At 57.1% G+C, this 27,426-nt stretch overlaps 1 protein-coding gene across 2 annotated transcripts; it reads right to left on the reverse strand.

Annotated features, from left to right (window-relative positions):
• On the reverse strand, positions 1–27,426 carry MSI1 (musashi RNA binding protein 1). 2 transcript variants are annotated; one of them, XM_032199295.1, is made up of 15 exons: positions 27,258–27,426; positions 26,921–26,961; positions 26,669–26,750; positions 26,469–26,553; positions 21,920–21,961; positions 20,482–20,574; positions 10,211–10,259; positions 8,175–8,257; positions 7,583–7,700; positions 5,943–6,023; positions 4,717–4,773; positions 1,942–2,010; positions 1,701–1,855; positions 1,189–1,254; positions 1–265 (listed from the first exon to the last, which is right to left on the reverse strand). In XM_032199295.1, the coding sequence occupies exons 1-14, from the start codon at positions 27,314–27,316 to the stop codon at positions 1,213–1,215; spliced, it is 1,056 nt and encodes a 351-aa protein (XP_032055186.1). In that variant the 5' UTR covers positions 27,317–27,426; the 3' UTR covers positions 1–265; positions 1,189–1,212. The 2 variants fall into 2 exon arrangements, with proteins under 2 accessions (XP_032055186.1, XP_032055187.1); XM_032199296.1 differs by lacking the exon at positions 4,717–4,773.

Raw genomic sequence — 27,426 nt, forward strand, 5'->3', positions numbered from 1 at the left:
AATAAAATAAATAAAAGAAGAACCGGTGGGCTGGGGGCAGGGGAGGGGGAAGCGTAAACCGTCGGTGGTTAGTAAGAAAGCGAGATGATCTCCTCGGGTTCAGTCCAGTGTGGTCTGGTCAAAGGGAGAGATCAGGGCAGGGCGGCAGGAGCCTGGCAGCCGGCCGGCAGTGTGCAGTTTGACTCGAGAAAAAGGTAACCGTGGCTCATCCCCCGAGGCTCACCAGATCCTCCAGCCGCTGTCCTCGGTTAGGTCACTGGGGAATCTGCGGGACACAGCAGGGGGAGGAAGGGACAGGATCTAGAACAACCAACGGCTTTCCTCTCGGGGCTTTCTCCTGGGGTTACCCGGCAGGAATAACTCCACAGCCAGACCTGCCCCGACACGGGCTTGCCCCGCACCTCGCTGGCACGGCAACGGGGCCCAGCAGAGCTGCTTCCCTCTTTAACAGCACCAACAAGGCTCCACACGCCGTGCAGCCGGCCTGCCCCGACCTGCGGAGCTCCTGGCTCCGGGGAGGCTGCAGCCAGGCAGGGTCCAGCCACAGCTCCAGCACCCAGCTCAGCGCCCAGCCAGGCTCCGGGGGCCTTGTCCGGACACCCTTCCCTGCCAGCTGTTGCCTCCTTTAAAAAAAATAATTTTTTTTTTTTTTTTTTTTTTTTTTTTTTTTTTTAACTTTTTAAGCCAACAAACTTCAGCCGTGTTCACAGACCAGACGCCATCCACCAGCTCCCTCCCAGGCCCTGCTGAGGACCAGAAACAGAACTGATCGCACCCAGATTGCCCTCTGCCCTTCTCCCAGACAGGAGAGGAAAGCTCTGCCCTGCAGAGAGGCGGTCTCAGCAGCAGTGAGAACAACCAGCCGCATGGACAGGCTCCCCCTGCCACACAGGTGAGCCACCAGGTCATGATTCTGGCCAAGCCTGCAGACCTCTCCTCTTCCTGTCAGTGCTCTCATCTCCCCCCCTCTGTGCCCAGACACCAAGCGATCCCTCCACAACGCTCCCAGCCCGAGGAGCAGGAAATCAACCCCTGTGTGGAACGGAGCCCTGGGCTGGCCACAGGACTCCCTGCGTGGGCTGGGTGAAGCCAGCGAGCCTCCCCGCAGCCTCCACAGCCCCTGCTGGGAGCCCAAGCTCAGAATTTCACACTTCTCTAACTACCCGGCCCTGTTTGAAGCTCTCTTACCTCCTGCCTCCTTGGTCCCCAGCTTCAGTGATACCCATTGGTAAAAGCTGTTGCAATCAAGGGACCCTGCGAGGAAAGAGTTAAAACCCCCTGTTAAGCAAACAAAAGAGAAGTGAAGAAAATTACTACCAAAACATATTCAGTCGCGGTTCAGATGCTGGGAGCGCAGTTCCAGTTGCAGGTGCCAGGACTAAAGGAGCCCAGCAACCCGCAGGACACTGCGTCAGGGCCAAGATGAGCTTTGGGAACATCTGGGCCAGGTAGGGGGAAGGTCTGGAGATCAGGACCTTGAGTTGTGGCTGGGGAGATCCAGCGGAGCCCAGGGACGCAGCAGGCTCCCAGCGAGCTGCGGCATCCTGCACCGGCAGCGCGGGGCTCAGCGGTGGCATTTCCCAACCAGAAAGTTGTCTGCTCCCCCCCAGCTTGCCTCCATCACCGCGTGGAGATGCAGCCCCCTCCCCTGCCCCTGCCACCACCCTCCCCCTGCGCAGAGCCCAGCAGGGAACACTCACCCCTAGGCTGTGGCCGAAGCCGGTGCTCGGGGCCGGGCTGGCAGCGCTGATGTAGCTGCTGACCCCTGAGTCCTGGTTGGCGGCTCCGTAAAGCTCCGCCATCGGCCCGGGGCTGGTGGTGCCCAGAAATCCGCCGGTGCGACTGGGGGTGGAACCTGGAAGAGGTGGCAAAACTGGAGTGAAGGTCCCCAAAACGCAGGCCCGTCCCGCCCCACACCCCGGGGAGGAAGGTAGCACCTACCTGTCCCTCGCACCACGGCCGCCGCCGCCGCTGCTGCCGCCATTGGTCCATACGCAGTGAGGGGGATTGCTGCAAAGGAAGGCACGGGCACCTCAGGGACCTCGTGGCTCCACGGGGAATTCCTCAACGGGGCCCTTCCTGTCCCCGCTGCGAAATTCCAGGGCCACGCAGGCACATCGGCCACGTGCAGTGTGCAGGATGTCCACGGAGGAGAGCAGGGGAGCGCCCAGCCCTGCCTCTGCTGGCACCCTTTGCACGGGGGGACACGAGCCATGCTCTGCTAACCCCACAGCCCGGAGCAGCTGAGGGATGTGGAAGAGCTGAACCAGAGAGACACATAAATCCCAGGGTATTATAGGTACAAATTTTGGCTATAAACGTGGAGAAACCCAGCAGCTCGGAGCGATCCTCAGTGATGTGAGGCTCAGCCCCTCCCCTCTGTTTTGAGGCTCTTATTTTAACAGCCTCTTTCTACCTCTTTCTCTGCTCAAGGCACGCCATCCTCCCCGCTTTCACACCTGAACTGCTCAGCCCCTCGCTGCTCGTTGCAGACGAGCAGGAAACATATACCGAGGGAGCAGGAACTAAAAATGGCTTAATTAAAACAGTAAGTCTTAATTTATACGTGGCAGTTTTAATTCCCAACTCGACTGCCATAGGCAACCAGCCCTCAGGGCAGGAGGCACGCAGCCAGCGTGTTTCTCTTTGCCCTTAAAATGACTGGGTCAGCATTTCATGCTTGAATGTGAAATTCACCGTGATTCTGTTTAGAGCACCATAAAAAGAGGTCAGAACAAATCAATCACGTTAAGGCTGAAATCCAGACTAGCTTATAAGGGAATATTTAGTAGCAGGCACCAGCCTGTTTCAGGCAAACGTCACGCAGGGCTTAGATCTGGGTTTGCCTCTCGCTGCAGGCCCCGGGCCAAGGCGAGCATGCTGCAGCTCCGCATCGCCCCCAAAGACACCGCTCTGGGGAGGAAACGCTGCTGGCAGCCGCCCGCCCGCCCCACCGCTGCTTCAAGGCTCTAAAACAGATGAATGAATGTGCTTTAAATGAGAACAAGGGCCAGGCCTTCTCAAGGACTCCAATTCTTTTTTGTTTTTTTCCAGGAAAATCCCTTCTGGCTTTTGCAGGCCGTCTATGGAGAGCCCAGGTTGGTGCAGCGACCACAAGGCACCTGCGCGTTCTCCCTCGGCTCGCTGGAGCAATCAGCCCCGCTTGTGCCATCCCCTCAGCTCAGCTCCCCGTGCCAAGCCCATTTGCAGGCGCTCAGCCACTCGAGGCACGAGGGCCCTTGAGCTGCGGGGCCTTTGTAGGATCCGAGGGGGCCCCGCGCTGCGCGGGACCGGCTCCAGCCTACACATGGGAACCTCGCGGCCTCGCCAAGAGGCTGCGCAGCGACTGCTTAGCAGTAGGTAAGCGGAACGGGGAGGGAAGAACGCCACGATCCCCAGCTGGTGCTTCAGCCAGACACTCAGGACTGGAAGCTGGCGTGGCACCCAGCCAGGCAAAGCAGCATTGAGAACTTGCTGTTGTGCAGGGCCCTGCTGCACCCCAGCTGCCAGCGGGCCCCCGGCCATTCACCTCCACGAGGAGGGGCACGGTGCAGCCCGGGGCGGACCTCGGAGGGAAAAGTACTTTTTTTTCTCAGGTCACCCATGTTCCTTTACAAATTTTATAGGTTTTGCTGGGAAAATCACACGTGCAAATACACACTGAACCCAAATCTCCTTTGTTTGGCAACCAAAAGGCTTAGAGATGGGGTCAGATGCTTATGCAGTTGCATCCCTGATGTCAGGGAGGGATATTGTTAAGAGGGAGCTGGGATTTCATCTCTTCCTACCTCCCTCAGGGCAATTTGCTCATTGCTGGCTGCCAACCTCAGCATCCCGGAGAGCGGAGACTCCCTGAGGACCGACAGGGCTCTGTGCCACAAAACCCTCTTTCAGCCCTGTTTGTACGGATAATTTCGGGGGAGCTTCTCAGGAAGCTTTTCCACACCCCCACTGCAGAGATTCGCACCCTGAGACAGGTGGGGGCAAGGAAGCGCTGGAGAGGAGGAACACCACGGACATGAGATGGCACACGGGGAGCGGGGTGCTACACAAAGCTGCTCTTCTACAACAGATACCACGGACACGACAGAGCTGGGGGAAGCATGGCCGTGGGAGGGAGAGGGGACAGAAGGAGCACCGCCTAGAGAAGGCACCGCACACGGTGCAGGGGCTGAGGATCCAGAGGGTGTTCACACTCTGAGCCAGGACTAGCCCTGGAGCACAGCCCTCTGGCCTCGTTTCATCCCACAGGGACTGAGGGACCCTACACCTCCTGCTCAGGGACGTGGGATTAGTGAGCAGGAGCGCCCCACGCCCTCTCCCTCCTCCCAGCACTCCAGATCTTGTCCCTGCAGCAGCTCAGGTTCAGGTCACTCGTGGACCTTTGAGAAGTCACCCTGCTCTCTGGAGTTTTCCGTACCTGACTTAGACCCGGCCCAGGGCAAGGAGCTAAAAAAGAGGCCAGCAGCAGGAAATGCCATTTCGGAATTACAACGCCTTCACCTGGTGTGACCTGCACTGCCCTTCTCAGAGGCAGTGCACAGGGCCCTGCTTCCCTCTCCGCCCTGCCAGCCCCAGCTGCAGATGGAGCTCACACGGAGGGAACAAGGAGCTCTCCCAGCCTAACTGCAGCAGGCTGTGGAGCAGCAACACCACTGGAACAGCCCAAAGCCCCCTTTGCCCAGCTTGTGAGTTTAGGAAATGAGCGGGACTGACCTGTGAGCTCAGGGAGGACGGGGGCACTCGGGAGAGGGGTCCGCTCTACACGGAACTCTAAAAACGAAATGCAAGACAGCTTAGGAACCCATCAACCGCCCCCAGGGAGACCCCGCAGACAGGCAGCAGCCAGGGCTGCTGTGGGAGCAGGCTGCGACCGGGCCAGTGCCTTCTTTAAACTCATTTCTAACTGGTGCTGAAAGGTGCTGGGCCCCAGAGACTGAAAGGATCCGTTTGTCCTTAGCATTAATCTGGAAGGGAGGGCAAGCACAAGCTTCACCTGCAGCCCAGCCCAGGTTTTACGGCGAGGCACTCGAAGCCACGGGGACTGAGAGCCATGAACTGTATTCGCAGGGAGCTTCCAGGCAGCCAGGAGGCAACAGCAGCTTTCAGCCACAGTCGGCCCGGGCTTGCCGGGGGGAAGAGCCGACTGCCCACTCCCAGCCCCTGCCAGCAAGGCTTCGTGTAACAACCCTGAGACTGAGGGGGAGGTAAGGAGGGGATGCTCAGAGTTGCCACATCTCTAGAAAACAGCGAGGAGGGCTTTTTTCTCTGCGTGTGCTCAGCCTCCATCCCCGGGTTGACAGGGAAGGGGAAGGAGAAGAGGCCCCAGGCAGCTCTGGCAGCTGCGGCACAGCAGGCTCCAGCCATTGATGGCAGCGGCCGTGTCCTGGGCGCACGGCGGGGCTGGGAGCTTCAAACCCCTCAGACAGGAGGGACGGGCAGCCCACAGCACAGCAGGAGCTGCGAGAGGTCCAGGCAGGGCTCACAAGGCAACCACAGCACACGGGTGCCTGTGTTTTGGGTGCCGAGGGGTTCCCCAGCCCACAGCAAGCTGCAATTCAAACTCCCCTGCTACTTTCAGAGCGGTGGCAACTCTGGTGAAGAGAGACAGACACACACACAAAGGCAGCGAGACAGGCAGAGCTGCGGGGGCCCTCCTGGGTAACAGCAGCAGCCCTACGGAGGAGGCTGACATAAAGGGCAGCAGAGCAGCCTGGGGCTTTTCCTGTCACCGGGGTGTGAGGATAATCCTAATGAAGGACAGGCTGCTCCCACCTATTCCAGGGCTTCTCCCCTCCCCCTTCCACATCCGTCTCCAATTTAAAGAAAGACCAAAAAGGGGGGGGAGAAAAGGGGAAAAGGGGCAGAGCCTGGGTCACGGATCATGCCAAGGACTCCCGTCACCTGAAGGCGGGCAGAGAAAAGGAGCGGGGAGCACTCACCAGGGAACTGGTAAGTGTAGCCGGGCGCGATGCCAGTGTAACTTCGACTCGCGTAGGTGGCAGCCTGGAAGCCTGGATAACCTGGGGAACAGAACAGGGCGCTGTTACTGCAGCCTCACCGCGTCCCTCTCCTCGGTGCCCGGCTGCTCACAAGCAGCATGACCATTGCCCTCAGAAAGAACACACACACAGCACAAAACCCAGGGAATCGCTGAGGCAGGGAACAGGATGCATGTGAGCTGGCGCTTTAACAGCCCCAGTGACTTTTTCCCTTGCTCCCAACATGTAGGGACACGAAGGTTTCCTTCTCAGAAGCTCACAGCTCTGCAGAAAGCCTTAGTCTGATGCGTCAGCTGGACTTAGGGACAGATCGGGGAGGTGGTGGCATCTGAAAGGCTGAAAGCTCTGAGTCACTTTCGCATGAGAGATGCTGGCAAATGCAGGCAGAGCACTTCTTCCCGGAGCTGGGCAGGAGGACAGTGCCTGCCACTCCCGGGAAGCCGTCCACCTCTACAGCACAGGCCTGTGAGAACGCAGGACGTTGACTCAGAGACGAATATTTGATTTGAGATCTCCCAAGAAATGAATACGTGGATTCTGCAATGACTCAGCTCGAGCCTCGCTACTTTAAAATTCAGATGGCTTAGAAAAGGCAAAAGCCCAAACCGCAGGCTGAAGATTTGTTTTCCTTCAATAAGTCCAGTGAAAACACTGGGGGAAAAAAATGCCCTTTTGGGGGTTTTGTTCAGTGACTGCCTGTTATCGGCAGGCTTAGCAAGGAAAGCCAGGCTGAGTACAGCCTGTCCGGCAGCACCAGCAATGATCCTGAGCAAACAGAGTGCTCCTGGTTCAGCTCGAGGCTGGCCAGAGCAGGGGGAGGGAGGAGGGCTGGGAACAGCGACCGTGCTGGAAGGTTCGTGCTCCATTCAGATCCTTTTGTAGACCTGGAAGCGGAGGCTGCTAAAATCTTGTGTCTGAGCACATCCACCTCAGAATCACTGAGGGACACGAAACCCAGCTGGCTGTCACTGATGGCTCTTTATAACAGTCCCACAATAGGGGTAATGGTTTTCCTTGCACTACCAGATACTTGCTGTCCATGGGAGGGAGGGAATGAAGTGAGACAAAGCTTAACTAAAATGTTAAGGGCATTTTCATAGTCTTTAAGCAACAGTAAGAACCTTTATAAGGGTGACTATTTCAAGTGGAAACTCTGGGGCTCTTCTAGGAACTAATCCATCAGAAATCCATCAGAAGCACAGGGGGAAAATGCTTGGGCATGGATTATTCCGCATTTGGCTCAGCTCTGAGCTGTGCCCTGTTCCACAAGAGCCATTAGGAGTTACTGGTTATACGCCACCACAGGCACTAAGCTGCAGAGGGTCCGAGCTTCCCAGCACTTGGCTCCCTCCGGGCAGCTCCTCCGGCTGTCACAGGACAGCAGCGACAAGTTTGCAGTTTTTCCAGGTGCCACCAGAGGGCAAGTTGTGATCGCAAACAGGTCCCGGCACTCCCCGGCTGTCCCCAGCCCTGCACCAGGGAGAGCTGCCCTTGGCCGCCCTGCCCGCTGCAGGCTCCTGGCAAGAAAACCTCGGAGCTGCTGCCGGGCACGACTGGGATGAGATTTGTCCGGGGCTTACCCAGCATGCCGATCCCGAGCATGAAGGCATCCATCCCGTAAGGCATGACTCGGGACCGCCCTCGCGCTGAGCCCGTCGGGGACATCACCTCCTTCGGCTGGGCTTTTTTGCACTCCACCTGCAAGGAAGACAAGGTCAGACCTGGCTGTGGCCAGCACAGAGCACGCAGCCCCCGGGCCAGCCAGGTTGCCCACCAGGACGGCTGTCCCCAGCCACCATCTCCAGTCCCACCAGCCCGTCCCGCTGTCCTTCCCCAGGTCCTGCACGCTGCCAGCCTCCCCTCGCTCTGCAGACACAACGGGCACAGAGGAGCTCAAACACTGCTCTTATCCAGCCCTTCATCTTCCACCTGGCCCTGCACCGGGGCCTCAAAGCCTCATTTTCCTCCTTTCTGAATAAAGGTAGTGCTCTGTCCCCTCCCAGGCCACCGTGAGGTTTTGCTGTAACTTCAAAACCTGCAGCACTGCACAGATCCAGGTACAGTTAAGGCACTCTTCCTGAAATGCCAGCATCGTGCTGGTTCAGCTGTGCCACTGTGCCCCTGTGCCACTGCCCTGCTCTCCATCAGGTACCTCCCTGCCCAGCCACTCACCATTTTGTTGTTGATCTCATGGAAGTGGATTTCACAGACTTTTTCCACAATGTCTTCACTTTCAAATGTGACAAAGCCAAACCCTGAAGAAAAAGCAAACCCCCTTGGTCAGGCGAGAGCTCTGCAGAGTTCGCACCCATCCCCTGCATTCTCTTATTGGCAGGAGAAGAGAAGGAGCCACAAGCTTCAAGGACAGTGCAATCAGCCTTCGGAAACGGCTGTGCCCAATCTTCCCTCTCCAGCAACTCCTGCCTTTGTGCAGAAGAAGACAAGCACATCCCTTATGGACTGCCCTTTCCTTCTCTTTCTGTACCTCCCACCCTCTGCTCTCGACCCAACTGTTCTCAAAACCAAGTGTTTTTGTTTTGCTTTGTTTTTTAATTTTGCTATTTGCAAGGCAAAGCACACGGCTGATAACTCTGGGGAGGATCCCAGCAGACGCTCACACAAAGAGAGCTGGTAGAGCAACGACCAGCTGCTTGCCAGGACATCCCCATCCGTGCTGGAGGCAGCACGCCCGCAGTAACACCCTGCTCATTTCCTCTTCGGCCACTGCTCATAAAACCTTGCATAAGCGGGCAAGTATCAGCAACGCGGTTACAGGGAACGAGAGGGAGCTGCACAGATAATGCACAGGCAAAGCGATCTGCAAAGCTTCACCAGAGTTTAGTCCTGGGGGTAAGACACAGCACGGCCCTGGCCCACGCTCTCACCTCCTTTCTCCCACCAAACCCGCTGCTGACAGTTTTGGCAAACACCAGTGAGGGTGGGCAGACTAAATTCAGCTGACTACAGCTGTTTCTGGAGAACTGAGGCAGGTTGAAGGATCTCTCCAGGCTAGCATCACAGCCACGCAGGGATTAAGCAGAGCTTTCTGCTTTCCAGAACGGCCAGTTTCATGGTGCTTTACAATAACTTTCAAGGACAGGGATCCACTTTTTATCTGTACTACAAAAGAATCTCTCCACAAACCCTTCCCGTCTGTGCCCAGGCAGTTACACACCATTCCTCTCAACACCCATGTGTGGTGGAGCTCACGAACTCAAGAGCTAAACCCTGATGCCAAAACCTGTCCTGAGACCTCTGCCAGGCCCACGCTGCTGACAGAGCGGCAGGCAGCTCCCCCTGCTCCCTCCTTAAATACCCAACAACTCTCATTAACTACTGACTGAAGGGTACAACAGGGGTTGGAGCATTTCTTCCCTTTTAAGATGAGGCTGGAACACCATCCCAAGGCGTGCAAACAGAACAGATCTAATGTTTTTTTGATAAAAAGCAAAAAGAACTGAAGGGCACGCAGTGCAGCAAGAGCAGAAGGAAGTGTCCCCTTCCTGCTGCGGGGGCAGAGGTGCTCGGAGGGGCTTCAGACAGCTCACAGGGCTGCTTCTGGCCCCGACTTGGAAGATGCTGAAGCCAGGTTCGTAGGTTAAGCTGTTGCCAATCAATCTGAGTCGGTGCAGTACCGGTGTCAAGCCGTGCCAGGCACTGAGGCAGGCAGGCTGCAGACACACGCGGGGAGCAGGAGGCAAGGACACCCATGGGTGGGCTGGGTCTGGAGCTCACACACATTACAGCCTTGTTCCCATCCTGTAACCAGACCCCAGCAGGGCTCGTGTAAGAAAAAGGTGACCTGGGAGCACAAGCGGGCTCCCAGCCGAGGAAGGGGTGAGAGGCAGGCACTCCTCAGCCTCTCTGTCAGCGCTGCCGGGGCTCGGGTTACACAGGACAAGGTAAGACACACACTGCGGGCTGGAGCCACCGAGGTACGCGGGGAGGGGAGGGGAGGGGGCCGCCTCCTCTCACATATCTGCAACTCAGCGAGTTTACAGCACAGGAAACGCACTGGACAAAAGCTCTCTGTGCTGCAAGGGACGCTGGTAAAGGATGCAGATGCAGAAGGATGGGGCGACTGGAGGCAAGATAAAGAGCAGCTGCGACCCGCCTGCCCTGCTGCTGGGATACCAGCGCCTCCCTGCTCAGGGCAGGAGGGGGACCCTCCCTGCTCCCCGCTCCTACAGCCAGAAGACCGCTCTCACCTCGGTGTCGGTTGGTTGTCTTGTCAAACATCAGCATCGCGTCGTCCACCTGCAAAGAGAAGAGCTCCCATCAGGTTACTGCAAGCATCGCCAACATATTTGCGCAAACCCGGCCTCCCCAAACCAGCAGGGATCAAGACCTCCCATCCCCAAGAAGGAAACAGGGTGCACGCACCAGGCTCATCCCCACAGCTTGGGCCACCGTGCCCCTTGCCCAAACCGAAGCCCCCCGGCCTGGGGCAGGTGCTGCCGGGCTGAGCCCCTCGACCGGCCCCAGTCCCTGCCGGCTCCCCCCTCCCCACGCTGCAGCCAGCGACCCCAATTGTTTGCCTGCGGCTCCAGCCGGGGGGCAAAGAGCAGGGAAGGCATTGTTCCCAAATCCCAGCCTCAAAGGAGAGGAGAATTAAAGGGGGGGAGAGAAGCAAAGCTGGAGAGGGGAGAGGAATAAGGGGCCTCCCAGCGACGGGGGGAAGCGGAGGCCTCAGACAACAGAGCCCGCCTGGGAAAGCTGGGAAGCGGCCCCCGCCCCCACCCCGGAGGAGCCTTTCCTCTAAGTGAGGTTTCCCACTGCTGGAGGCTGTAATTAGAGCAAATTTACTGCAAGGCCTGAGCGAGGGCTGCCTCCCCGGGGGGAGGGGCGGTCGGCTCCCATCCCCCAGCCGGCCGGGGGCTGCTCTCCTCCATGGCGAGGCCAGCGCAACGCCCAGCACATCCCATCGCCCAGCACATCTCCCAGTGCATCCCATAGCCCAGCACATCTCCCAGTGCATCGCCCAGTGCATCCCATTGCCCAGCACATCCCATCACCCGGTGCATCCTCATCGCCTGGTGCCACTTTCCCCCACCACCACCTTCCCGCTGGGCGTTTCCTTGCAGACACATCTGCACCGCGCCGCAGGTCAGGCGGAGCAGGGTTAAAAAATACACTTCAATCCCCTCCGTGTAAGCCCCAGTGTAAACCTGTCCCACTGACCCATCCCTCCTCTCTAATACCACTGCCTTAATCCGATTATGAAACTGGACGTGCAAGTGCTCGGGGGAGGCGGTGGCAGTCTTCGGCCAGCAGCTGCCCGGCCGCGCTGCCATGTGCAAGGCGCCTGCTCCCCGAGCAGCGAGCACCCAAACTCCATGGCAGGGAGGGGACAGCTCGCCGGCATGGGCACTGCTCTTAACTTCAGCTCCCCACAAACAAAACAGGGCACCCGGCTCCACCTCGGTGCCCTGAGGATGGAAGGAGCCTTTGCTAACGTTTCCAGCGCCATCGTGAGCAGACAGACGTCATCGCCGATGCCCTTGGGGTTGTCCGACACGTCTGCCCTGCAAGAGCGAGGTGACAACAGACAACCTGGCTCCTGCTCATCTCGCGCTCGTCCTGTCCTGGCTCTGCCTCCCTCTGCAAAGTCACCACCTGCAAAACGTGAGCAACCCAGCCGGAGCCATGGGACACGTATGACTTCGCACAGATCTGAAGCGATGCCTCAGCAGCTTCCCAAGGTGCAGCCACGGAGCTGGGGCTGAAAACACCTCCCTGCGCTGCTGTTCCCCACCATCCCTCGCTCCTGCCCCTACACCACTTCCCTTCATGCCTGTGATGGTGGGGAACCTGATGTGGCTTAAGTTTTTACTGGTTATTTTTATGCATTTTTTAACCCAGCTCACAGAAAGGTTGGGCACATGGCTGACCTCCTCCATCCGATCAGCCCCAGCAGCCTCCGCAGGAGCAGCTGCACGTGGTGGAGCCCCGCACGTACGAGCACAAACCCAGCTCAGGGCACCAGCCTGGGCAGCGGCCGCTGAGTTCCCACAGCGCTCCAGCACTTGGAGTGGGGAGAAGGGTAACAGCTTCATCCCAAACCACACTTTACACACTGAGAGGAGAGCCGCAGCCTGCCTCAGCTTGGTCCTTTTATCAAGTTTCTGCCAGTGCTTTGAAGTCAGGTGTCTGCTCAGCACCCTGAAACGTGCTGGTGTTGTGAGAACCTATTTATGATATATAACACGTGCCTTGTTGGAAGCTGCCTTCTGTCCTGAGCTAAACTGAAATGGACACATATATATGGACATGTAGTGTATATATGTAAATATGAATACTATGTATGTGAAATAGTCTTACCCCACCCAACTCTGGGGCCCAAACTTTACGCAGAGCTACAACCACTGCATTTTATTGCCAAAAAAGCTTATGTACGACCACCCCTTCTCACCCTGCCCAAGGCAACAGGTGAGATGCGTTTGGTGGTCTCAGCCCAGCATGGCTCCACTCAGCTCCCTGAGGCAAAGCTGAGCCCAGCGGCCTCCCCTTGGCCCCATGGAGGCCGCTCATGCCTCGTAGCCCTCCGGGTCGGAGAGGATCTGAGCCCCAGCACCTCCACTCGGGAGCCGAGGACAAAGAGAGCCGGTGCTGGCCGGGAGGGGAAGGCGGTGCTGAGGGGGCAAGTGCCCCGGTGGGCGACCATTGTGGCGGCGAGGCCGCCGGGAGACCCCCGCCGCGACGGGCCCGTCGCGGCGGGGGTCTCCCGGCGGCCTCGCCGCCACAATGGCCGCCCGCCGGGGGCCGCGGTGGGCCCCAACAAAGGCGGCCGCCAACGGGAGCCGTCTCCGCGGCAACGCGGCCGCCATTGGCAGCTGCCGCCCGGATTAGAGCGAGCGGCGGGGCCCGCACAAAGCCGCCCCGCGGCGCCCGCTCTCCTCAGCCTGGGGGGGCTCGGGGCGGAGGAGGGAGTGAGGGCCCAGCGGGTCTCTCCCGATGGAAAAAGGTGAAAAAGCACCGGGGCTTCGCCTCCCTCCTGCACCGACCCAGATGCCGCCATCTCGCCTCAGCCCCTGACCATGGGGGGCCTGAGCAGGGTGTTTTGCGGGATGCGGGCGGAGGGGTGGTGAGGATGAAGGGCGGATGAAGGACGCTTTGTGGTTCACACAGATCCCGGCCCCGTGCCTTCAGCCGGCCCCTGAAGGGTGGCGGAGACACCTCGGCTAAAAGCAGCCAGAAACGCAAGTGGGAGAAGCGCACGGCAAACAGCACGCAGGCTCAGCAGCACCCCGAAGTTCATTTTAACAGGGTGTGGAAGTAATCTGTGATCATAACTGGACGTGAACAAAGGCTTTCTCGCTGGGTGAATTGTCTTTCTCCCGCTCTCCCCCTCCCCTTAAATAAATATTTGTTTCAATTCTTTAAACACAGTCAAAGAAGCAGATCGCTTTACTGGAGAACTGTTTAGCTTAGTGGTCAAGGCTCTCTCCCAGGGAACTATATAGCTTGCTGGTCCAGGCAGCAGTTATCCAGCACTGAGGTTACAAGTTCAAGGTTTGTTAATTCAGAGAGATGCTGCCGCTCCCCGTGCTTGGCCACGAGGGTCAGAACCGTCAAGAAGAGAGGGGTGACAGGAGCAGTACCCCTTGCTCTTTCGATGTGTCCTTCCCAAGGAACCCTACCATAAAGGATCACTTTCTGACAGGTTTCTGGCAGTGAGGGAGTTGGTACCATGTCCCCGAGCCTTAAACCCAAGGTAACATCACCTCTCCATTCTGCCTCCAGAGGCTCTCTCTAGCTTTGGAAACCAAATGGGAGTGGAAGATAAAAAGGCTTTGGCTCAGTGGAAGTAACACATCCATGAAATGGAGGGAGAAAAACTCCCCCTGAGGAGGAACTCCTCATCCTTCATGGAGTTGCCCCTGCTGCAGGCGGGCAGCAAGCAGCACCCTCCCGAGAGGCCCTTCTGGAACCAGCACCTGATATCAGTGAGGTTGGGGTGACACGGAGGAAAAGTGACAGGTTCACAAGGAGACTCTCCACCAAAGCACCCCTCAGCCCAGCCAAAACATCAGGTGCCTCCCAAACAGGAGACATTTTATACCAAAACTGAATGCAGTAGGATCCACCTAGGCTCAGCCAAAAAGCCTGACTTTTTTCAGTAGCTTAGTCCCACCCTACCACCTTTCAGTCTTCCTGGGACAGCCGTGGATCTCTCTACAAAAGAGAAGCCAATGGCAGCCTCTTGCAGATTTTAAATAAATAAATAAAAATTTCCAACACAAGTTTGATGAGAAACATTGGATGCACTTGCACACAGGCAGATCTTGGAGAAAGTTGTAAATATTCAGGCAAAGGCTTTGCAGAGACAGGTGTCTTCCACCTGAACAGCAACTAAAGACTGCTTGGCTGGTCCTGGAAGGAACCATGGCAACATATTTGTAGGGGGAAAAAACAAAACACCAGGCTGAGGAATAATAGCTGGTGAGACAGCTTCAGCACGGGAAACATAAACCAAATGATCTAGAAACCGCTTGGCCATCCCGTCAAAGGGAGGGCATTAACCACCCCGAGAGGATCTCCTGGCTGCTCAGACAGGGCAAGCTAATTTTGGGGAGGAGAAAGCACCGACCCAGAGCCCAGTGCCATGGAGCAGGCATGCTGTGCCCACACGGCACCAGGTTTCTGAGCCTCCTTACCCCATTCTGCAGAAAACAAGACTAAACGGAGAGACCGAGCCCGCTCCGTGCCACAGGTGAGTGGGTCAGCCTGCCCAGGTGTTCCTGCCTGCTCTCACGCTGCACCGTGGGCACCTGGCAAATATCAGATGAACCACTGAAGATCTGAATGACCATTAATGCTAGCCCATTTTTGGCTATCTGCCTACCAGATGCGGAGCACAGAGCACCCTTTGTTCCAGAGGCTTTGTTACCACCAGCCGAACTGCCTACTGCCACAAGAGAGGTGATCAGATTCCCCTTCTCCTCCCCTCCCCATCTGTTCCTCGCAACCGTGTTACGTGTGAGCATTTGCATAAGTTGCCCTCTGATCAGCGGAAGAAAATCCAAAATCCAGTTTGGAAATCCACCGCAGGTTGACAAGACTCTTTGATCCCCGAAATTTCCAGAGAACAGCAGATTAAAGATTAATTAATTAACATTCTCCCAAATCAAAGTGAGGGAAATCTTGCCTAGCCATAGCGCAGGAACAAGTATTCCCTTAAAGAAACTCCCTATCAGTATCTAAAGGTTCTCCAATTAGTCAGCAGGGAAAACTCATTTAATATACCCCAGTCAACCACACCATTTTTCTGGCAGGTGTACATGAATATGCATTTGTGACAGCCATGCAACCTGCCATTAAATCCCGCGTGCGAGATACGGAGCTTGTTCCCTCGGTCGGGACAGCACTGGAGTCATCGCCTGACTGAGATCTCAGAATCTGTCTTAAGCAAACGGTCCAGAATTTGGACTGAGTATTAGATGGCAACCTAAAGGTCAGAATCGCACTCAGACCTCAGCAGATTTTTCCTTCTTGTTTGCTTCCAGGATATTTTTAGAGAGCAGGTCTCTCTCTGGGCACGATCTACCGCACTGAGAGACGGAGGTTTCGTGACCAACTCATCCAAATATGCAGATCACCTGCAAGCCCAGGGACAGATGCAGCCTGTTTTTAAGCACTTTTCAAGCGCTCTTGGAGCCTCGACTGATTAGTGAGTCACGCAGAGGCATCATTGTGAATAAATTCTTTGCACTTCTGCTTCACTAAATGCAAAAGCACACAAGAAACACCAGATTTGGGGCCAGGCCCCTGTTTCTTCCAGCACACCTCTGCACCCCTAGCTTCTGAAAGGCCCAAGTTCCCTCCTAATGACAAACGAGACCGGCTGCACCGAGTTAGAGCAGAGGCCCACGCTGCCCAACAACCCCCAGGACACAGACAAACAGCAAGTCCCTTTGGAAGAACAGAAGGACAAGGGAAAGATATTATGACAGATCCCAAGATCCTCCCTCAGCTCCCAGCCAGTTGTGATTCAGGGATTTCCCAAACCTGAAGGGGTGTCTGTATCTTTACCAGGCACTCCATGAATTTGTCCTATCATCTTGGAGCCTATGTAAATTTTAGCAACAACACCCTGGGGCAAAGATTTCACAGCTTAGATGAGCTCTATGACAAAAAGAGACCTTATCTGTTTTGAGCCTCTTACCTTGTAATTTATTTGACCCTCTCTACCCCAAAACCTTGTCAGACCAACCCTTGGAAAAGAAAGAGGATCCAAAATTATTCTTCACTTATTACTTTAAGTATATAACTTTGCCTATAAGCTCAGAGACCCAACAGCCCAAAGAAATTTCTCTGATGGTCAACCCCTTTGTCCCCAAAAAGTAATACAGAGCAACACGTTCCCACAGGTTGAAGCAGGAAAGGAGGAAGCTGGGACTCAAGCTCCCGAGGCATCCTCATACGTGTTGAGCAAGACAGAGAACTAGCTATGCCTGAGGTGCTGGGTACGAGGTACCTTCCTCCTCTCCTTCTGTTTCAGGTTTCAGCGAGGGTGGTAGCCTGAGTCTAGAGACGATATTGAAATACTTCCTTGTGAAGTCTCAAGATCTCCAACACTCCACCTTAAGCCAAGACACTTGGCTGCCCATACTCTGAATGTAATTCTTTTCCTGGACTTCAATCCTACAGTTGAAAAAAATCTCTTTACAAAGCATGTGCATGTTCCCATCTTGCATCTCAGAGATACTCGAGATTTGGAGCCAGAAGTATTTCCTAGAGATCCCACCATGTTCAAAGCCCTAGCAGCTGCACCTGACAAACCAAAGCTGGCTTGAGAGCACTTCTCAGTGGCTCTTACTGTACTAAAACAAACAAACAAACAGAAAACCACTTTGTATTTTTCCTCATGAAAACCTCAGCCCATATTTTTCATTCACAGTTTTGGAAGGAAAAAAAAAAAAAAAAAGAAAGCTGTCCTTCTTTGAACCAGAGAAACTCTCACACTATTTGGGATCCTCTTCGAAGCGTCACCTTTTTTTCCCTGTCAAAACCAAGCATTTCGATATGAAGAATGGGGGTGCCAGCCTCTCCATTTCTTCCCTTAACCCTAAGTAAAGCTCGGGGATTTCCTTCTCACACATTTTCATTTTTCTTTTGTCACTTCCATTTTACGAGGCTCAGAGAAGGTTTTGGACTCAGCAAGGAAAGAAAACAAAACAAAAATAGGACAATAAGCAGAAATGACAAAATGGAAAGTCAGACTCAGTGATCTTGTTTTCTGAAATGGGAAACCGTTTCATTTCGAGCCCAACCAAACTTCCATATTTTCTTCCCCAGCTAATGAACACACAAAGCTCCAAGTGTTGCCCTGATCTGAGACACACCAACACCAGCTACCTTGGTACCTTGCAGTGCACAAATGTGGATGACAGAACGTTACAATAATCGTATTTGACCCTGTCTGTACTGCAGGCCATAGCACTTCCTCTCCTAATCCCTACAGCACATACTTGCTTTCTGGGTGGACTGGAGGGTATTTTTCAAAAAGCATCTCTCCCGATTTAAAGGCTCCAAGTGGTGGCACACCTACCCCATGCTTAAGCTTGCAGCCTCAGGGCCTCCTAGAAGATAACCTCCATGCAAAGCCGTGCAGCACTCCGTGCTCCCTTGTCCTCAGAGGCAGAGGATGGCCTCTCACTGAAGCTGAGAGCCAAACGGAGCCTGCCTTTGGATTCACAAAGGTTGACTGAAGAGCACAGACAGGAGCCTGATAGCTTGATACTGAGGAATCAGGACAGCGTGACTTGTGCTCCCCTCTCCTTCCTCTCTAGGATCTAACCGTGGCTGCTCCCACGGCTTCCTGAGCAGGCAGGAGGAGAGAAGAGTGATTTTTCCCCCTGCCAGATCCTGGAAAAACAGGGAGTCTCTCAGAGGAAGAGGGAACAGAGACAAAGCCATTTCCCTGGAGGGTGAGTCCCCCAAGAAGGGCACCCTTAACAAGTCTTTCACAGCCAATCCCAATCCGACTCCAGAATACTGTCCCAGGTGACTTAGAAAACATTGCTGTTTACACAACAGAGGCTTTCCACCATGCGGCTCACCTGCCTGAAGCTTCACCTCTCACTTAAAGATGCCATAAATTTAGGAGGTGGAAGACCACAAAGTCAGGTGCCAAGCGTCCCTCTGGAGAAGGGATCCCAGAAAACCTCTGAAACATGGGAGGCCCCGAGCATCATAAAGAGCCTGCGCACCAAAGTCATGCTCTCCGTAAGAATGACTCACGTCTGAAATGTGGGCAACGGGCTGTTCTTAGCCCTGGAAACCACAGAGGCACATTCAGAGCTCCGAACCCCAGCGCTGATGGCCACAGAGGCTTTCCTCAGCAATGTGTGCCCCCACCGATCCCCCGGCCAGCCGTACGGAACCACCACCTGCAGAGAGTTTCTCAGGGAACAGCTTTCCTGGCCTCTGATGAATTATTTGAGGCTTGGCCTGGAAGATGGCTAGAGACCAGGGCGCATGCTTCGCGTTAGAGCTCTGAGGAGTCTCTGCTCGGCTGAAACGGCCAGATGAGTCAGGAAACAGCCCCAAAACCAGAGAATCAATGCGACCAGCCCTGACCTCTCCCCATGGAAACTCCCGGGAGCCGAGAGGCCAGTTGCATCGACCTAATGCAGACGGAGCAGCGGATGTCAGCCGGGATGCTGCTTCTTGGGCAATGAACGCACTGAGCTGTGCAGAACCCTCCCTTCTGCCCAGTCCTAAGAAAACAATCTGACACAACCACTCCTTGCCAGTCTCCTGGTGTAAGGACCTCGTTCAACACGCGGCCATTAAACAAGAGGAATGTAACAGGGTAACACTCCAAAAGAACTGGAAAGGAGTTCTCAAACTGGACTGTAACTGCTTGCAAACTGAGTGCTACATGACATGCTTCTGCTTCACATTAACAAGGGTACAGTTCAGGTTAAAAGGGGATTACACCCAAGACATTTCAGCTTCCTATCGAACGCAGCCAGCAGTAGAAGCACAGAAACACATGCGGCTGACAGCCTTCAGATGACACAGACACATGGACACCACCACCTTTAGTGGAGCCCTTCAGTGACAGCACGTAAAAGCTCCCAGGGACAAACAGTTCGCTTATTTCTAACAGAAAATAAAAACCACACAGAGCTTATGACTCTCAGACACGAGGATTTGTGATGACTTTTGCCATTATCACTCTCTTAGGGCTACGCAGAAACAGAAACAAGTCTCACTTTGCAGTCACAACAGCACTCCAGGCACACACACAGTTGACTTTTGAAACTGAGCGAAGGTACTGAACAAGCACTCGTTCCAAATTGTCTGCCCAGATGTTCCAACGATCTGGCAAAACTGATTTCAAAACTCCCCTCCTTTTCACCAGCTAACGTGCCTTAACGTAGCATCACCCCTTTTGCATGATCTTTCAGAAGACAATGAATACTGAAGCCTTCATCCCTCACGCTCTCCACAGTTCCCGTGGTACCATTCCACATCCAGGATGCTATCAGCAACATCCCGGCCAGTTATCACCCAGCAAACCACGCTCTGCCACCCTGGCCAGGGGGGAAGACCCCAACAGCTACTGTTTCCAGCTCTTCCTGCCCCACAACAGCTAAGAAGCACACAACACCACCGAGCAACAGTGAACCAGACCCAGTGCCCTGCCTCAGAAGTGACCACATTCGGCATTTGGCTGCAACGATCCCCGTCAGCTCCTAATTTCATTAAAAATCTTGGGATCCTTCAGTCTAACACCACTGCTTTGCTCCTGAGGAGGCTCACAGCCTCCCGATGCAGCCAAAAGGCCAAGACTGAGCCTCTTCCATCCTCCAGCCCCGTTGTGACCAGTGATTTGCACACGTGGCTGTCACGGAGCAGGGGCACAAACAACTTCAATCCACAGAAGCCTACTCTGCCCCGAGCCACCAGCTGGCACAGAAGACCCAGGCCAACACAAGGGACAGCCAACATGCCAGATTTTCTCCAAACATCCCAAAACAACATCAGCACCTGCCCAAGACTCAGCAGGAGAACTTTCAGGACCCAAAAGGCTTATTTTTAATAAAGGATTACAGAAATATCAATCACAAGGCTTGGAAGCAGAAACAGGCCAAACCCCACAGGTTTGATGCTGCAGCAGCCCTGTTGAGAGTGTCCACACTCCTTCCTTCAGCGTCCAAACAAACTGCAAATCTGCAGGACCAAAACGCCCAACAGGCCTCGGGGTAAGGGAAAATGGAAAACCATTTCCCATAGCCCAGGTCCCAGAGACTCCAGAAACAAGCACAAGCTCTTTGTTTCAAGCCAACACGGGGCTAAGTCTGTTACAAAGACATTACAGCTACCCAACCTCTGTAACCGACCTTCGATTTACTTAACCCCATACAAAAGCCTCGCAGGCTCCTAATCCCACCGCCAAAAAAGTTCAGAAAACTCCCGTTTGCCCCAGCAGCAACAGCTTTGATCCGACGCCACTCGAGAGCCTTACCTTCCCGAACTGCTCGAAGTACTGTTTCACATCCTCCACAGTAGTGTTCACTGACAGACCACCCACAAATATCTTCTTCGTTCGGGTCACCATCTGGAAAAGGGAAGGACAGGAATTCACCAAATAAACTGAGAGCAAAGCGGGGAGAACGGGGCTCCAAAGGCCACGAGCTCACCCTCTGCTGCCAGCCAGCGGCTGCCCCTTCCTGGCAGCCGAGCTCCAGCCCTCGGCGCGCTCCAGAAGCGCTTCCCTGCAGGCACACACCAGCTCACCAACACCTCCTCCTCGGACAGCAGGCTCCAGCCTTTGCCGAGCTGCTGCCGCTCCCTTGGTGCCCCCAAAACCCCCAAGAAGCAGGGTGTTACATCCCCAGCCTTCCCCCGGAGAAGTCAGTTCTGCTTCCTCCGAAAAGGAGCCCGGACAAAGCCCGGTCAGATCCCGTTTTGCCTTTGCAAGGAGGCAAAGACCCCTGTGCCACTTCTCACTCGTGCCTCTGGGACAAGGGGAGAAGCGAGCTGCCCTGAGAGGGGCCACTGCTGCCAGGCGGAGGCACACTGACATCCTTTGAACTGCCTCTCCAGCTGCATCCTCCCCTTCGCTGCTTGGCTACACCCCTGCTCTCAGAGGAACACATGGTCCTAATTACCCCAAGGAGCATGGGGCTAATCCGCAGCAATTCCCTGCCTTGGAGAGCAGCCCGTTCTAACACTAAAGCACCTTCTGTCACCAAACTGCTTAATGGAATTAACCCAATTCCTACCATGTGCTTCCTGGCTCCAGTTACTCGGGATACCTGCTCACTGATTGTTCGCGGGGCCTGACCCCCTCCCTCCCCTCCCAGCACCAGCCTCTCCTTCCCTCCGTGCTTCCCTCCAGCTCTTCCTCCCGTGACAGCACCAGGAATCAAGACGACGAACTTGAAAACTCCCAGCTGAGAGCAAACCTGACGGGACACCCAGAGCCTAAAAGCAGCAACTGCTCACTGCGACGCCAGAGCCACTGGCCCCTAAGGTCCAACACCGAGCTCCTCCTGCCTTTGCCAGAGCTGAGGCACACGAGGGCATTTCGTGCAGTGAAATCCTTCAGCCCGCCCCTGCCATGCACTTATCCACAGGCAGCTGTGCACATGCAGCCCTCTCTCCTCGTGCACCGCAGCATGGAGCTGTCCCGTGTCTCCCGCAGCTTCAGGGCTCTGCCTGCAGCCTCAGGAGGTGGCACAGAGCGCATCGCAGCACTTCGAACGTGTAACCAAGGGGCCTGCTGGCTCCTCCAGCACCACAACCCCCAGCACTGCAGCCTGACGGCCGGGTCAGACCATGCCCAGCACCAGTCCTGAGCAAACCCCAGGGAGTGACCCCGCTACCGGCACCGGCAGCCCTGCGCAGGGGACAGAGCTTCCCCGCCACGAATTGCCCCTTCCGAGGGCTGTGGTACCTACCTTGGGCTGTGCTCGGCGAGGGAACGCTACCTTCGGGTCAATCTGAAAGAGACGTTGGAAAGCAGAGGTGAGCACCCTTTTGCTGCCTCTTTACGCACGCAGGATTGCCTCCGGGCGCACGGCCGGCTCTGCCCACGTGGCTCACCTCGCTAAAAGCCCGCAGCATCTCCCTGGGGAGCACCAAAGGAAGCAGGGCGCAGGCATCATCCCCCGCTCGGCACGGTGCGCTCCACAGAGACTACAAGTCCCAGCATGCAGCTGCTCGGGCTGAGCACCGGGCAGGCGGCACCCAGAGCCCAGCACACGCCGGGATTAACGGGCTCGGCTGCACCCTCCCTCCCGGCCTGCCCCCGGCTGCCCCGCATCACCGGCGTCGCGCTGAGAGCGCTGCCTTTTGCCTCTTTGCTCTCCCTTTCGCTCGCCCTCCAAGCACGGAGCTCACCTGGCTAGCGGGCAGGACGGACGAGAGGCGGCAGGCGAGAAACCAAACGCCTTCCACCCCCTGACACAGGGTGAAGCAGCAAAAGAGCCGCCAGGAGGGTGCAGAATAAACCCAGGAGCCCAAAGCTGCCCGTGGAAGGCGCGCAGGGGCTGTGGCCGCGGGGCAGCGTGCCGCCCCTCTCCACACAATGAAGCCGAAGCCTTCCCTCAGCGCGCTGAGCCCTCCATTGTGCCTGCTCAGCCGCCACCCAGGTGCCGCGCGTCCCGCCGGGCTCCCAGCGCCGCCACAAAGCCGGGAGGACGCGAACGCAGCCGCACGCCCAGCGCCCATGGAGCCCGCGCTCCTCCTCCGCCTCCACCTCTTTCTTTACAGCCTATTTTTTTACGGCAACTCCGGCGAAGTTACATCACGTCGGGGACGAGCCAGACCTACAAATCAGCTGAAGGAGACCCGCGGCACAGGCAGGGCTGGCTCGGCCCCGCGCTTGGCCAGGCTTGCAGCTGGGAGGGCAGCCCAGAGCATCGTCCCAGCAGCCCAGAGGGAAGCTGTGTCTCTCGCCCGCCTCCCGCTGCTTTGTTCAGCCCGGCCGCCCTCCCGTCCCGCGCCCTTTCACTTGTCACAGCCCTGCAGCTCGGCCTCCCCGGGCCCTTCCACCAGCTCCTCTCTCTGCCTTCCCCACCTCCGGCCTGACTCACGGCCTGCAACATAAATAAACCCGGCACCTAAGTAAACAGAGGCAAAAGTGAAGAGCACAAATAAACTCAGAAATAAAACCTCCGTCCCCAGGCTGCGAGCAGGAGGATCAGAGGACCCTCTGGGTGCCTCCCTGGGGCATGTGAGCCGTCCCCCTCTCCCTCCCCACACACACGCACACCCTGCCTGGCCAGCACGGGCACCCACAGCGAATTTTGAGGACAGGGGGACGGCAGGAGCCCAGGAGGTTGATGGCAGATAATAAGCAACAACAATAATCTACTGTCTTTTACTTCGCAGCCAGTGTCATTCAGCCCCTGCCAAGAAGATGCTTTCATACTCAGCAATGCTAAGCTCGGCCTCATTTTCTCATTACCCTGAGTGTGATCAACTGGGCAGAGATAACGCGTCCTCCTGGCTGCAGGGAGCAGGCAGTCGCTGCCCGAATTCTTCTGCACAAGCAGCTATTGTTGCAGGTAGAGGGAGGCCCGGGCGAGCGGCTCAAGGGGCAGCCCTGGGAACACGCGGAGGAGAGCGAGTTCAGCGCCGGCCTCAAGTTACTAAAACTGGACTGCTCCTCGGTGGCAGGAGGCTTTCTAATTAAAGCAAAAGCACCGGTACCTCGTTCCCCCCTCGTTTCTGGTGTTAAAACAACCAGCCCCAGAGGAGTTGTGTTTCAGTGTCACCCGCTGACGTCACGGATCCTTTTTACGAACCCAGATAGAAATCTGCGAAGAGTGGGAGCATTCAGAGCTGCTCCGATTGTATCCAAAAAAAAAGAGAAACAAAAAAATCCCTGTATCAGGCTACGGCAAGTGGAAGTCACCCGAGCACAAGCCGCTTTCGCTTCACCCCACAGGGCTGTAGGGACACCTGATGGTGCAGGTATACCGGGGGCTCCTCAGTAACGCTCTCCATGCCACCAGCCACCATCAGCACCTCCTGCATGAACCTGGCTGGCATTGGTGCCCCAAAGCAGGGCCAGGGCAGGGCAGGAGCCACGAAACCTCACGGCTGGGCTCCTTCCTTCATCACAACTCTACAGCCAGCCTCTCTCCATCAGCTGGCGCTGCCCCCAGAGCCAGGCTCTCCACCACAAAAGACAAACCCAGCAAAAAGTCAGGGACGGCAACAAAGAAACGAGCGGGTGACCCAGCACCACCGAGCCTGCTCTTCCCCCAGACAGAAAGAAGAAGCTCAAGGCAGCGGCCAGCTGCAGCTTTACAAAGTCACGCAAATCTTTTACCTTGAGACTGCCAAGCCAATTCTCGTATCAAGCATTTCCATAAATAACCCCGTGGGCTGCTGCTATCTAGCTTACAAACAAAGAGGAGTCTGCAAAGCACAAGCTTCCCCCGAAGAATCAGGCCAACAGCGCTCGTTAGGGTAGGAAGAATTGGAAAACAATGAAGCAACAAGTTGGGCAGACACCGTCGATCAAGTGCTGTTTACGAGGAGACACCGAGCCTCGAGAGCGGGCTGCCCTTTCAGGACACCGGGCCTTTTCCTGCAAAGTTTCTCAAAACCCTAAATTAGGATTCAGATGAGTTTGTGTCATTTAACCCGTGACTCACAGCAGTTTCAGCTCAGCAGGCAAAAGGTGTGCAGAGGCTCCACGCAGGACCAACCTCTCACCTGGCAATTACTGGGGCAAAACACCTGACCCGGATGAAAACCAACCAGCGTTAAAAACCAAAAAGGCCGGGGAAGGGGATCAAAGTTGCTAACAAAGGAAGGACCCTGGCGGAACAGCCCCCACGCTCTCTGCCGCGCCGGCAGGGCGAGCGGAGCAGATGCAGCCGGGAATTTCAATGGCCAGCCGGTCCCCACGCGCCCTCTGCCACGAGGCCGTCTGTTCCTGCAGCACCCACCCACCCCTTCCATTCCCTTCTTTTCCCTTCCCTTCTTTTCCCTTCCCTGCCCTCATGGGCCGCGGAGCAGCGTTGCGGAGGCAGCGGCAGCTCAGAGAAGAATGGAGACCCGGGATTTCACCTCGCTGCCGGCCCCAAACCCCGCCAGGATCGCTGCCCTGACGGCCACTCGGCCCTTGCCCTTCCAAGAGGGGTCCACGCCAGCCTGCAGGGTGCTGACGGGACTGGCTGATCAGACACCGTGTTTGCACAGGCTAGCAAAACAGAAAGAGGGGAAAAAAAAAAAGAAAAAGCTGGGTCCTCCTCAAAATACTTCATTGTAACCCTGCCCCAGAGCAAAGCTCCCTTTCCATCCCTCCCAAAGGAGGAGGTTTGGGGTCCTGGGGACCCAGGCCCAGCCAGGAGGGCTGGGAGAGGTTTAACCCCGAGCTCCCGGGGGGAGGAAGGACCTGTGCACATCAAAGGGAGCAACCCAGGCAGTTAAACAGGAACAGACACAGATCTCGCTGCGACTCGCGCCGTAAACCCGCAGAAAGGGGGTCTCGCTCTCCCGCCCCCTCCGTTGTGCCAAGATAAAGGCGAGGATGCCCGAGCCACGCGCTGGAAATAAAGTTGCTCGTTTGGGCTCCTTGCCTGCCCGTGCCCAGAACAGGAACGTCGTCGCCCTTTCGCCATCTCAGCCCCTCGCAGCCCCTGCCGCTCCCCAGCCCTACCCTCACCTTCACCCCCGGGGCAGCAACGCGGAAAAGGAATCCAGGGGAAGGGAAGTCACCAAAACTGCAGAGCAGGGACCTCCCACTCAGACACCTCACCCCCACCCCCCCAAAACCGAGCCCGCACATCTCCCGAGCGCCACAGATTCACGAGGCAGGACCGGGTACCAGCCACCCCCGGCCCCGGGAGCCGCCGAAATCTCCCCCGCGAGCCCTCCCAGGGGGCTCTGGAGCTGCCTGGGTTTGCAGAGCGAGAGCCGGAGCCGCGGCTGCTGCTCCCAGAGGCTGCCGGTGGCCCACATGGGCGGGCGCTGGCCAGGCTCGGAGACAATAAAGTCCTGCACCTCCGCCAGCGTTACCAAAACTTCGCCCGGGGAACGCCGCGGGGCGCGAGGACCGACCGAGGGGCGAGCACGGGAGGCAGCGAGGCCTCGAGCAGGGAGCAGTGCCAGGGGCACGGCACCCCCGGGGAGCACGGGGGGCGGCTCCCCCTCTCCCCAACCCTCGCCCCCCGCTGCTCTCAGGTGTCCCGGCTCGGCAGGGGGCTCGTGGCGGCCTCGGAGGGGCCTCACGGTCAGCGGGAGGGAGGACGAGGGCCCTGCGGATCGATGCCCGGCCGCTGGGGCAGCGGTCAATAGCGAGCCCGGAGCCGGGGCGGCAGCCACGCTACCAGCTGCTAAGTGAGGTGGAGAAGGGGCCGATCGATCGCTATCAGTAATCGATAGTTTACAACCTCTAACTGGAAATCAAACACCGCAATCGATGGCTGCTCCGAGCGCGGCCGAGCTCCGCCGGCGAATGCACCCCTGAGATGAGAGAAGTCATCTCACCGTCTTGGAGTCCAGTTCATGTCTGGATTGGGCCAGAACCTTGTCGACGCCAGCCTGGTCCATGAACGTGACGAACCCGAAGCCCCTGAGCCCCGCAGCCCGGGCAGGAGAGGGGATGCGGAGAGAAGAGAGAAAGTTGGTTAAAGTGGCGGCCGGGCCGCGGCGGGGGCGAAGGGAGGAGCGGGCCCCGGCCTCCTCACCTGGATCTCTTTGTCAGCGGGTCCCGCATCACCAGGCACTCCTTCACCTCGCCGAACTGGCTGAAGTACTCCCGCAAACCCTCTGCAAGCACAGCGCCCGCCGTGGGTGTCCCGGCACGGCCCCACAGCCACCACCACCCCCCAAAAAAACCCCAAAACCCCAAACCCCGCTCCCACCGCCCCCCCTTTATCCCCAAACCCCCCTCTCTCCCCGGGGCACCGCCGGCAGGTGCGGGGCCGCCCGGCGCTCACCTTGCGTGGTCTGCCAGCTCAGGCCCCCGATGAACATTTTGCTGCGGGAGGAACGGGGACAGCCGTGAGCCGGGGGGGGGCCGCCGAGCCCCGCGGGGCCGGGCGGGGAGGGGAGGGCGCGGATCGGCCATGTTGGCACCGCCGCCGCCGCCGCCGCCTGCCCGGCCCGGGGGGGAAGAAGAAGAGGAGGAGGAGGAGGAGGAGGAGGAGGCGGCCGCGATCGTGCACCGGGAGCCCGGGGAGAGGGGGTGGGTGGGGGGGGGGGTGGGGGGGGGGGTGAACGGGGTGGGGAGGGTTAAAGGAAAGGTGCGGGGGGAGGGGGGCGGCGAGCCGGTACCAGGGGTCGTGCGGGGAGTCCGGGGAGGCGAGGCCGGGCTGGCTGCCGTCTGTCTCCATTCGGACCTCTTCTCCCTGCGAGGAGCGGCGCCGCACTCCCGGGGCAGATGAGCGCTGGAAAAGGGGCCGGCCGGCCAGGCCATGCTGCCCCCTCCCCCGACCCCTCTCCG

This window comes from Aythya fuligula, chromosome 17, assembly GCF_009819795.1.
Source record: "Aythya fuligula isolate bAytFul2 chromosome 17, bAytFul2.pri, whole genome shotgun sequence".
In the NCBI taxonomy this organism is placed as follows: domain Eukaryota; kingdom Metazoa; phylum Chordata; class Aves; order Anseriformes; family Anatidae; genus Aythya; species Aythya fuligula.

Excerpts from the sequence above, each read along its gene's own strand:
- MSI1 (XM_032199295.1), bottom strand. The coding sequence starts at position 27,316 with ATGGAGACAGACGGCAGCCAGCCCGGCCTCGCCTCCCCGGACTCCCCG. Across the intron at positions 4,774-5,942 it reads CTACACTTACCAGTTCCCTG|AGTTCCGTGTAGAGCGGACC; the intron begins GTGAGTGCTCCC and ends TTTCGTTTTTAG. Across the intron at positions 1,856-1,941 it reads GGCCGTGGTGCGAGGGACAG|GTTCCACCCCCAGTCGCACC; the intron begins GTAGGTGCTACC and ends CACCTCTTCCAG.